The sequence below is a fragment of the Ruditapes philippinarum genome, unplaced genomic scaffold (assembly GCF_026571515.1).
Source record: "Ruditapes philippinarum isolate M1 unplaced genomic scaffold, ASM2657151v2 ctg4047_1_1_1_1, whole genome shotgun sequence".
NCBI lineage: Eukaryota > Metazoa > Mollusca > Bivalvia > Venerida > Veneridae > Ruditapes > Ruditapes philippinarum.
This window is the reverse complement of record NW_026852014.1, coordinates 148,854-160,434: the sequence shown is the minus strand read 5'-3', so window position 1 is coordinate 160,434 and position 11,581 is coordinate 148,854. Positions and strand designations below refer to the sequence as shown.

The following is an 11,581-nucleotide window of genomic DNA, read 5'->3' as shown; positions in this document are numbered from 1 at the left end:
ATACAATATCATTTATTGATAAAGTGATAGCGCCTAAATGTACTCTATAATGGCAATCATTAACATATAAAGACAATGAATATCATGTATACATCAATAATATACATTCTAGCAATAATTGTGTTACACGACATTGTCAAAGCGTTCATTTTGCTTAGGCGCTAAGGTAGAATTTATGCAATTGTCATTGTCTGGGGGGGGAGGGGGGTGAAAAACGCAAATAAAGTAACGACTGGTGCTATGAATACGTTTATTTCATTTCACATTAACAATAAATAACTATTTGTTTACAACAAAGATACATATAATCACCACAGAAACAGTAACCCCGGGCTTATTTATTTCAAATAGTACTAATGGTTTGAAAATGTAGATGTTTAATCTGTACTAAATATGTGTTTTACACCATCATTTCAGTAAGTGCAAATTATTGCTCCTTGTGAAAGGAAGAAGACAAACACTGATAAAGGTTAATTAACCCACCGTCCATTTATCTTGTTAGCAAAAGAATGATTAATACCACTGTACGAACAGAAACCAAAATATAAAATTTAAAGATATCTAACAGATTGTAACGTTTGAAAAGATAAACTAACGTCTCCAACTTAACAAACTTAAACAAATGTTAACAGCTTATAATCAGCAGATTATGTTATCTAATATTTTACCTCTCATTGCGTCATATAGTAAAACTTGAAACACAATATACATTTTATCACTAGACAACATAAACAAGTTATCACAATCCTTTAAATTTATAACATACTAAATGTGTTATAAAACAGTCGCTTTACACTACGATATTCCTTACCCGTAGATATATATACACATTAACACACATATACAAGTATTAAACAAAAATAGCATGCTACGTGTTCTCGATAAAACTTTAAAAATTACGTTTTACACCTTGTTATTTAAAAGCAATCTTTACAAAATATATCGATACTGATATAAAGTTTGGAAAACTGTATGTTCTGATATTTGCAATCACACTTAGTCTTAAAATCTTTTTAAATTAGTGTTTTCGTCTTTTTTTTAAAAGATTGACTGAAACTTTGTCCTATTACTACTAGCACCGAATTTAAAACACTTAATATAACGCCTGTGTTTTATTTAAGGAAATGATATTATAAGAAATTCTCAAAATGCTGTCGCAATAGCGCTGTTTTATAAACGTATGCAGATTTGGAACAGACATTGATTCTTATTTTACTATACAATGTTTTAACAGTGACACATGTGAGTCATGTGCTTTTTTGGTTAAATACCTTTATTTGTTTCAATGTCTAAAATATATTAACACATTGATTGCGAATGTACAACACCTGTGTATGTTGTACTTCCCCGCCTTACTGTACTGTTAAAGTTATACATTGCAGACTGTTCAGCTCCCAAACTTCGATACTTGAATTTTGGACAGCAGCAAAACAAATAACGGTTGTAATATTTCCTAAACTGACTGCTCAAGAAATACAATGCATATGGATTTACGCATGAGTAAATATATGTCAAACAGTACGACGTGATCTTGAGGACGTGCCAAAACATATTGAACTCCGCATCAGAATGATAATATGCCAGTATTGAGATCTGTCTTGGTAACCAGCAGATAACGAATATTATAACGAATGACAAAACGACCTTGGCGACTTTTAAGCGTGCTTGGATTTGGCGTTTTTGTTGCTGGTTCATAGCCGAATCTTTCATGGATTCGCATGGCATTTCTCTGCTACTAAGAATCAGGATCCTTGCCATCAACGCATAAAACAGTCCTATAATGAATAGTGGTATGACAAAGAAGATGATAAATCTTGCCATTGAATGTATTTTTCCGTATATTGGTGGGTAATCTAACGGATATATCAAACATATTGACAAATGAATGTCTGAAGCGGAGGAATTCGTGCTGTTTCCTTCCATATATCCGGTAACATACTCCAACTTGCTTGTATATCCGTCGGGAATAGCTAGAACTACGGAGAGTATCCAGATACCAACAGCTGTCACAACCGTGATAAGAGTCGGTTTCCCAGTATGTTTACTCATGGGATGAACAATGGCAATGTATCTGTCACCGCTTAAAGCAGTAAGTGTAAAAATTGATACTCCCAGCGAAAGGGTCTGCATAAACTCATTGAATTTGCAGAGACCTTCACCAAATGGCCAAGAAGTCACCGAATAAAATGTTGAAGCAAATGGCACGGAACAAAGCAAAAGCAGTAAATCACCGATTGATAAACTTACAACAAATATATTGGGTGTATTCCTCATTGACTTATTCCGGAGCACTGTGAATATAAGGGCAGTGTTCCCTATAACTCCAACAAGAAATATAATAGCAAATATGATGGGCACAATAATCGCTTCTGGACGCTCCTCAGCCTCTATCAGAGGTTCTATAAATGTTGTGTTTTCAGTACTTTGGGCTATTGTTGCATTGTCTAAATTTGTTGTCATTTCTGTTGTTATAATGGCAGCCGCACTCATGTTTATCGATGTCGACGTATTACTACGTACAAATCCCTGCAATATATAATTAACTGCATTTGATATTACTATATGGCATAATTATATATTGACTTGGAGAAAACAAACTATCTACAGTATTGAATTTTCTAAATTTAAATTCGACCAAGAAATACTATTATATGGTATCATTTTTTTCATGATCAAAATCCATTAATGTTCAAGCACATGGAATACAAAGACACAATGCAAAAACATATTAATAATATATCAATTGTGATCTTTAAATGTAAAATGTAATGTAAACACACCGAGTATAATATAACTCATCAATATTCTATAGTGGACATTTAGGCTGAAGTGTAGCATCATTTAATTTCAAAAATTGATTTGACATACAAGTTTATTTTATACCTAAGCTATGGGATTATTACAGTTCATATCTTGTCTTAAACGTTTTCTAATATCAACTGTTGGTCAATATGAATTAGAATAACATTCAATCTTTTGAAATATTTCGGCAATTAAGCTCAACTTGACAATGAAGAAAAACAAATGCCACTTTAAGTCATGAATTATTATGAGAAATATAACTATGATGTATATTTATTATATTTTGATGGCATTTTTGCAACAAGATGTAATTACGTTCTGGACGATTGCTCTTAAGACTGGGCCATTGATTTCACTAATTAAGCATAATAATTAAACTTTGAATCAAGTAATCTTTATAAAACTCATAAGAATAAAAGTTGTTGTTGTTGTTGTTTTATGGAAAATTGTTTATGTATGGAAAATAAACAAAATGAGTCGATATTGGCTTTAAAAGTTATATAGAATCATGTGAGCAAAACCTTTAACATTTTAATTTCCGGCAAAAGTACAACTAATAAAGACTATTTTTGTAGACGCTCTTCTTTTTTCTTTTGTTACACTTCATTTCCCTCATAGAAGCCGCGAATTGCAGTTGATAAATCATTCAATGAACCACACTTTGAAGTCGATCCGACTTTATTTACTGCTATTGTACTCAGTATTAAAAGCAAAACTCTTATTTCCTGGTGATTTTCAATTATATTAAAAACGCATACAAATCTATAGTCACCAGTTATTGTATGATGATATACCGGTATATTACTTGGGACTGTTTTAAAGAACAATAACAATAGAAAAATTACCGTCATCTTCCTTGTTGAAGGCGGTGTGCTCAACGGTCCCAAGTGGAATTTCTACAGCAATATTGCCATGTCAGACTACAAATGGAATTATAAGATATTAATATTTATAAGTATTTCGTGCCAATATACTTTGTTATATATAATAAGAAAAGAAAGTTTTTTTTATTCTGCTCAATAAACATATTTAAATATTCAACAAATATTACTACAAATATAGATACATAAATAAAAACAATATTATTCAACTGATTATGTCTGTATTTCAGAAACAGATGGCTATATGTGATATACTTAAACCCTTTTAAGTTTGATTCCATCTACAATATTTCTGAAGTATGGAAAGGCCTTCATTAAATACTATTAAAGACGCACATCTGGTTTATGTTATATCTCTAATTCGTACTCAGTTTTTACAAACCGTCTGTCAGAAGTTTTGTTACAGAAAACTGTTGTCTGAGTTAGTGTAAGCAACATAACATATCGATTTATAGATGGGTGAGTATTTTTTTTTGTTTGTTATAAAACAGTTCTAAAATGATTTTCGCTGTTCACCGTTTGAAAAGCTAAAGTATGTATTAATGCATACAAAAGTAGCGAAAGTATTTAATGATTTGTTATAATAAATAGATGGTTATTATTCTATTTTGCTTTTCTTCTATAATTATATTAATCATGGTAACTTAAACGATATTAGTTAAACTATAATTATTTCACTTATGTCCATTTTGGACTTAATATTAAATTGTGCAAAATAAGCATTATTAAAAAGTATTTTCTTTGGTATTAATGGTATTATGGAACTATAAAAATATTACTATTAAGAATAGGAACGAAATTAAACGATAAATCATAAAATTTTGCACCTATCTTTTAATGACTGTCATTTGAAACATCTATAAATATTCTTAAGAAAAAATAGATTAAACAGTGTAAACAATAAATTTTATGATTTTCGTTGCGTCACTTATGGCGCTTAATAGCACTATGTACGCCCATTTCTGCATAATTAATCAGAAAAGAATAGCTTTAAGTTCTTTCAAATAGTATTTATTTCTAATTAATAATAATAACTTTTCACAGTTTAAGAATATATGATTCTTTATAAGAAATTACAGCTACTTCTGAGTCAAAGGATAAGTTGTGAATAGTTCATGTTTTAAGTGTTGATCATAGAACATAAATCACAACGGAATAAAATACCAATGTAAGTTATTTCAAAATTAACGTTATAGAAAGCAGTTAAAGTTAAAAAAAAAGTAACAAAATTATTACTATCATTATAAGTTATGGAAATATATCATTGTATTAGGACATTATCATATAAATGTTTCATGTTATAGACAAATAACATTTTTTGAAACCATATTAAGTCATTTAGATATTTAACTAGGTTTATATTATACAATAAGCTGCAAAGCATATAAAAACGAATAAAAAATAGAGAGAAAAAACACATCAGGCATTACAACTCTATCAAAGAAATGGAAACCTGCCAAATGACGTGTTAATAATGTTATTTAATCGCGATAGAATAAAATATAAATGAGCAGTAAATATTTTTACCCACATATTGTGTTTAAATTGTTCAGGTGGTACCGATATTATTTTAATTGTGTTTTGAGCTTATATGTATCTATTTTCGAATAAAATTAAAGCAAATTTGGAATTTAAGAAGCTTTTCTCTGTTCCTTCCTATCTAGAAACTTGAATAGGTTGAAACTCAAATAATAAATATTATTGCATTTTTAATCCCTCGTTAATATTTCAATATTAGAGAAGAAGCAAAAGAATGCATAAAGCTTAAACCCTATCAGCATAAAGAAAACCATATTAAAATATTATTACACAATTTTATATGGAAAAAAGAACAAAACATTACAGGTATTTAAACATAGACTGAGATCAACAACCAGAAATTGAGCAAGCATGCTTTACAATTAATCTGAGTTAACTTATACATTAATTCATAAGTTCTGAATTAATAAGTTCTGAATAAACAAAAATCTGTAAACAAACGCTTAAACACGTTATTTGAACACGACAAAATTATATTTTGATGTAGATGTAACGTTGTATGCTTTAATGGCAATTGTTATAAAGCACAAAAGTTCAATTTTTGAACTATATATAATACTAGTAAAGTGTATTATTATTTCTTAAAGATAAATAACTGTATTGAAAATTAAAATCAATATTATTTACGCAAAGATTATCATATTTAATCTAAAAGTTAAGTATGCATGACATATTTAAGATGGCGTTTTGAGTTAAGGTTCCCTACGTTGAGTAATTCAATAAGTAAGTGAAGGCTATCTAACAGTATTCTGTTTATCGAGAACGCATGCGCATGTTTGTAATTTTTCCTTAGGAAATATCTTATTAGTTAAAGATAAGATAGAAAAGTAATTACTTTAACACATTTACCAATTTATGAGAAATGACACACATGCTGCGGGGTATGTTTCTATCTGTTTTACATCTTAACATTGTGGTAAAGCAAGACATGTTATGGTAATAATTTACTAGAAAAAATATACTTTTGATATATGACACTTGCTAATGTGTCACTATGGCAATAAGCAAAATAGTTAGAACTTTTTATATATGCAAACACGTATATCTGATCTACTTTATGTGTGCTACTTTAACAACATATTTCGCTCATCAGTAAAGCTACAGTCTCACTTACATCCCGGCAGAGCCCCGGCAGAGCCCCGGTAGACGTCCGGGATGATCCGGGAACGACCGGGGTACGACCGGGAACAACCGGGGTACATCCGTAACTCTGCCGGCAACGTCCTGGATGATCCTGGATGATCCGGGAACATCCGGCATTCGACCCCGGATGGAATAAAATATTTAATATCACCGGGGTGGTCCGGGATGATCCGGGAAGGTATAGCGTTGCCGGCATCATCCTTAGCTCTGCCGGGAACGACCGGGGTGATACCGGGAAAGCACCGTAGCTCTGCCGGCACAAACCGGGGATGATCCGGGATATGATATAGCCGGTAGAGCTACGGTAGAGCTACGGTAGAGCCCCGGTATATGCCGGCAGAGCCCCGGTAACTACAGGCAGAGCCCCGGAGGATAAAGGTAGAGTTACGGTTGATCCCGGTAGAGCCCCGGTAGAGCCCCGACAAAGCCCGGATCATTTAAAAAAAATAAGGACAATTTTTGATGATTGAACTTGTTTGTATTAAAAGCCTTCCCATTTCCCGTCTATCCAGTATGGCATAAGAATTTTTCAGAAAATCATCATGAATTACAATTCTGGAACAATAGATATTATATTAAATAAAAAATTATGTATCAAAGTTATCATTTTCGGGCGTTTTCAATCCACCGGGGTTCTACCGGGGCTCTGCCTGGATCGTCCTGGGCTCTGCCGGAGCTCTGCCTGGATCGACCGGGGATCTGCCTGGGTCAACCGGGGCTCTTCCGGCGTCATCCGGGAACGACCGGGGAAGCACCGGCATGAACCGTAGCTTCACCTGGGCTCTGCCTGGATGATCCGGAGCGCATCCTGGGTGGTTAGTAGGGAACTACCGTAGTGCTGCCGGGGTAAGTGTGACCGCAACAATAATTTCATCCCGGATCGTCCCGGATCATCCCGGTAACTTACCGGGATGGTCCTGGGCTCTGCCGGGAGTAAGTGAGACCGAGGCTTAAGAAAACAGATAGTAAATAGTTAAAGAAAGACATATTAAGGTGATGTGAAAAGCTTCTACAAAGTCCATAGTGTACATGTAAAATGTTTGATTATTCCTGATTAAAGATGTATCAAATAACCTTCTTGGACTGGTTTAATATAGATTTATTTGACGCAACAAAGACAGTATCAGTTTTTCTTTTTTATGGCATGATTTAATTAAGCAAGAGATGTCGAGCACGACAAACCATCGTCACTTTCAAAATGACGTCATTCATTTCTTTTACATACTTTAGAATTAATACTAAACCTTAACAATAAACATGTAGAATTACGTACATTTTAAAATCAACATTTCATCTTCAAAATTTTATACAAAAACATCTCAAAGAAATATATTCTAAACAAAGTGATGCAGATATGATGCAGTTTTAAAATGATTTAAACAATACAATAAAGTTACTTTATTTCCAGACATGAAAATAATTTTGCTCTTACATAAGTTAGATACCGACGATTTGATATAGTAGATATATGTAAATTCGTTATATCGTCCATCCTGATTTCGTATTATTAGTCATACATATTCATTAATAACAAAAGTACTCAATGTCAATTTGAAAAAGTAATGATAAAGTTGATATATTATTTCTATGATGTTGTCTTTGATAGGTCATTAGTTGTCCAAATGATGTCAGACAATCTTAACTGATGTGAAGGGAAGATATCAGAAACTAATGAAGTACGAAAAATTTTCTATAGATTTCGGCGCGGCTTGTCAATAAATACGAGCGTATATCCAGAATGACATTTTTCTTTCAGTTTATTTTGGTGGTTGACAACAATTGCTGTTTCAAATCAACTAATGATTTCTAATAAAATGTAGTTTTTATTGCAAATCTTGTTGAACAACTTAATTATTTCTTTTGTGGAATTAAAGCATGAAGTTCAACCATTTTTAATTTACTATTGAAAGAGTAGCGAACATGCTTTTTTGGCTTAGATTTCTTGCTGTTTTGAATTGTTGTAAAATTCAAAACTACAGTCTATATAATTTATAATTGTGACGTTTGTTCTGGACGTTTTCATATCTCCCTCTTTTTAAAGCATAGACCACAACAGTTAAATAACCTTTGCGATAGACATATCTGTCTCAGCGGTGTTTATTGCTTATTTAACACCGTTTTGGAGTTTTGATGCGTATATATTAACCATTTAGACCGTTGTTTATTTATACTTATCCAGGGAACATAATAACCTATAAGCTTAAGTCTGAAACATATAATAGTTGAAAGTTCAACATCAAATAGCTGAAATAAATCGAATATCCGTTTAAATGTTCATAGTCGAAAACAGACGTTTTTGCTTCATACTTTTCAATCTTATAATAACGGAAAACTTTCATCCGGGTTATTTCTAGCACCGACATGATCATGGAATTCTGATCCATGTCAAATAGGGAAACGATTAAATTGATATGTTTGTCTTTTTTCGTTTGTTGTAAATCTATGGTACTAGAAAATATATTTGTTTAATTACATGAACTATTTTATGACCAATATATGTCGACTTAAAGACTAGAAGTTACCATCTATTTTTATTTTATTTTTCCCTTCAACCAGATGGATACCTGTTGAAATGAATGGTGAAGGTATTTATCATTTACAGGAAATAGTATATTTAGATTCAATCATGCTATCATTTGTTTTATAATGATAAGAAAATACAAATACACATAGGCAATAATTTTGACGATGCTTTATTCACCCTGTTTTTATTTATTTATCATTAACTCGGTAATAATTTTTTTATCAAAATCAATTCTCAATATAATCATCATGTATGCTCTTTATTCTCAGATTTTTGTGTTATTCTTTTTTTCTTCCATTTGTTTTAATCTTTCCAGAAGTGTCTCCACTTGCAGAAACACCTTCAAACCTTCAAAGATACCAGTAAAAAAATTTTACTACAACCATATTTTTGATAAATTTTAGATTTAAACAGTCGAATATTGAATATTTATTTATGTTATGTTTGCAATGGTTTTATTATAACTTCAATGAATACAGTAAGAGCAGATGTAGTAAATAGTTAGAAAATATTCAAACAAAAAACGAGATAATTGAACTTTCCCAAACTATTCTTTGCCTGTCATCATTTCTATCAAACATTAATTTATCTTACATCATCAGATTTTGTTAATGCTTTTACTTTTACTTTAGTTGTCTGTGCTATTTAACTAAAGAAGACACAATTCTTATATTAAAAATGGTACGATGTGTAGAGCTTAACAAGTATTGATAATTTAATGAATATACATCGTATCCAAATGATTCCACCCTCGTTTTTCTTCCATTACATTTAATTAAGTTAATCTCGGGGTACTGTTACATATATTATTAATTTTCCATTCCCTTTATGTGGCAACTTGCCAATTTTCAGATATTTTTTTATCAAAAGTTGATCTATGACTTTGCTGACTTTGTAGCAATAATGTAATAATGATATTTCTTAAGCATCATTTCTCTTGGAAAGAACTAACCGCACCTCAAGAAGTTCGATACCCCTTGACGAGTATTATATTTGACGTATGCATCAAGACAAATAAAACCATACGAAAAATGATTTTTTTTATAATATGGAATACATCTAATAGTGGGCATCTAATAGGTTATTGTGTGCACATATTTTTATTTTCTTGTTAATTGAATCATTTATGTTTTATTATTTTTCTGCATTTTAAAATGTTATAAAACTGTGAAAAAAATAATCATGAATTATTTCAAGGGATATAATCTACAATTTAATATCACGCACCTGTTAAATTGCACATGTGTTGCTTACACTTATCAAATAACTTTAAGATAATCAAGCGTTCGTTTTATGGTCCTAGAACATACAGGAATAAACTTTTCAATGTTTACGTAAACATGCGTTATCAATAATTGAATATCTTTTTTTTCTGGTTGAAAATAAAACCGTAACATTTTTTTTTTTAAATCATTTTTTTTTCGTTTTTATCGTTTTTCTAGTATGAGTTTGATACATTTTCTGGACACAATTTGTCCGTATTTAAGTGTTTAAAGCCTAATTTAAATGATAAAACGCAAAATTCTACAATACATTTATAATGCCATTCTTTACTATGTCGTTTAAGCCGTTGACATGAATTGTTAGCTTTCTGAAAGATAATTTTCACGAAAATAATAGAGACATTTTGTGATAAGAACTAATTAATTAAACATTTCATCGGCATACCTTATTAACTAGAGAATGTTTCTGGTACACTGAAACAAAAACTTTCTCTAGAAACAATTATAAACGATTGATGTTGCCAAACGCTAAGATGACATTAATTAACAGCTACTTTTTATTACATCACAGAATTTGTAAGCACGGTCGGAAATCTTTTTAACCAAGCTAGAAGCGCGGCAAAACAAATATATGCATTTACATTGCTTTTTTTAATCCCATACAGGACAAAAATGCACGTGTCTTACAGTATAATAAACAACAAAAACAAAAGTTTTCATTAACTAATAAAAAAGTGTCCACGTATTAAAAAGAAATAATGTTTGATTTCATTTTATCTTATCTACGTTCAACATATAAACTGATTGTAAATATTTGTAAGTATTTTCTTTTTTTTTTATTTTGTTGAAGCAAACAGTTGTATTAGTTTATCAATTTTTAAGACAATGACAAAACAAACTAACCTGTTGTATATCTAGTACATATAATATCCTTTTTTCAAGATGCAATGATTATAAAGCTCTCCAGAGATAACAAAGAATGAGTGTCCTCTTATTATATCCTAATTCACCAATTTCTTCAGAACTTTCAGTCACGAATTCTAACGCTACACCTTTACTTTATCAGTGTCTCTAGACAAATGAAGTAAATTTTCTAAGTCAATCTAACAAGTCTTCAGTAAGCGCGAGTTATCATAATTTAGACAGGCAGCGAGTTTCTACATAGGAAACATCTTCGATAAAAGGACGCTGCTGATTGGTCGATTAGGTGAACGCTTAAATGATATTTTGCCTGTTACTTTGCTATTCTCCGTCAGTAATTTGTTTCATTCATGCTTTGTTACCTAACGATGGGGTTATTCGTGATGGTGGAATAACATATTAAATAAATAATTGAAGTCCGAAAGTGCTTTGTCTATAAAGAAGTGGATTTTTACGCTACTTCTGACAAATGACTTAGAAAGACGATCGTCTACTGTCCATTTATTAACACGGCTTTATGTGTGTCCAGAATCCGAAAAAGGAATTGA

The 11,581-nt window shown here is 31.3% G+C and overlaps 1 protein-coding gene across 1 annotated transcript; it reads right to left on the bottom strand.

Moving 5' to 3' along the window:
• Nucleotides 1–233: 233 nt before the first annotated feature.
• On the bottom strand, nt 234–11,269 carry LOC132746695 (neuropeptide CCHamide-1 receptor-like). The gene is made up of 3 exons (XM_060735915.1): nt 11,016–11,269; nt 3,648–3,722; nt 234–2,526 (listed from the first exon to the last, which is right to left on the bottom strand). Exons 2-3 carry the CDS (start codon nt 3,651–3,653, stop codon nt 1,300–1,302), a joined length of 1,233 nt encoding a protein of 410 aa, XP_060591898.1. The 5' UTR covers nt 3,654–3,722; nt 11,016–11,269; the 3' UTR covers nt 234–1,299.
• Between the last annotated feature and the right edge of the window lie 312 nt (nt 11,270–11,581).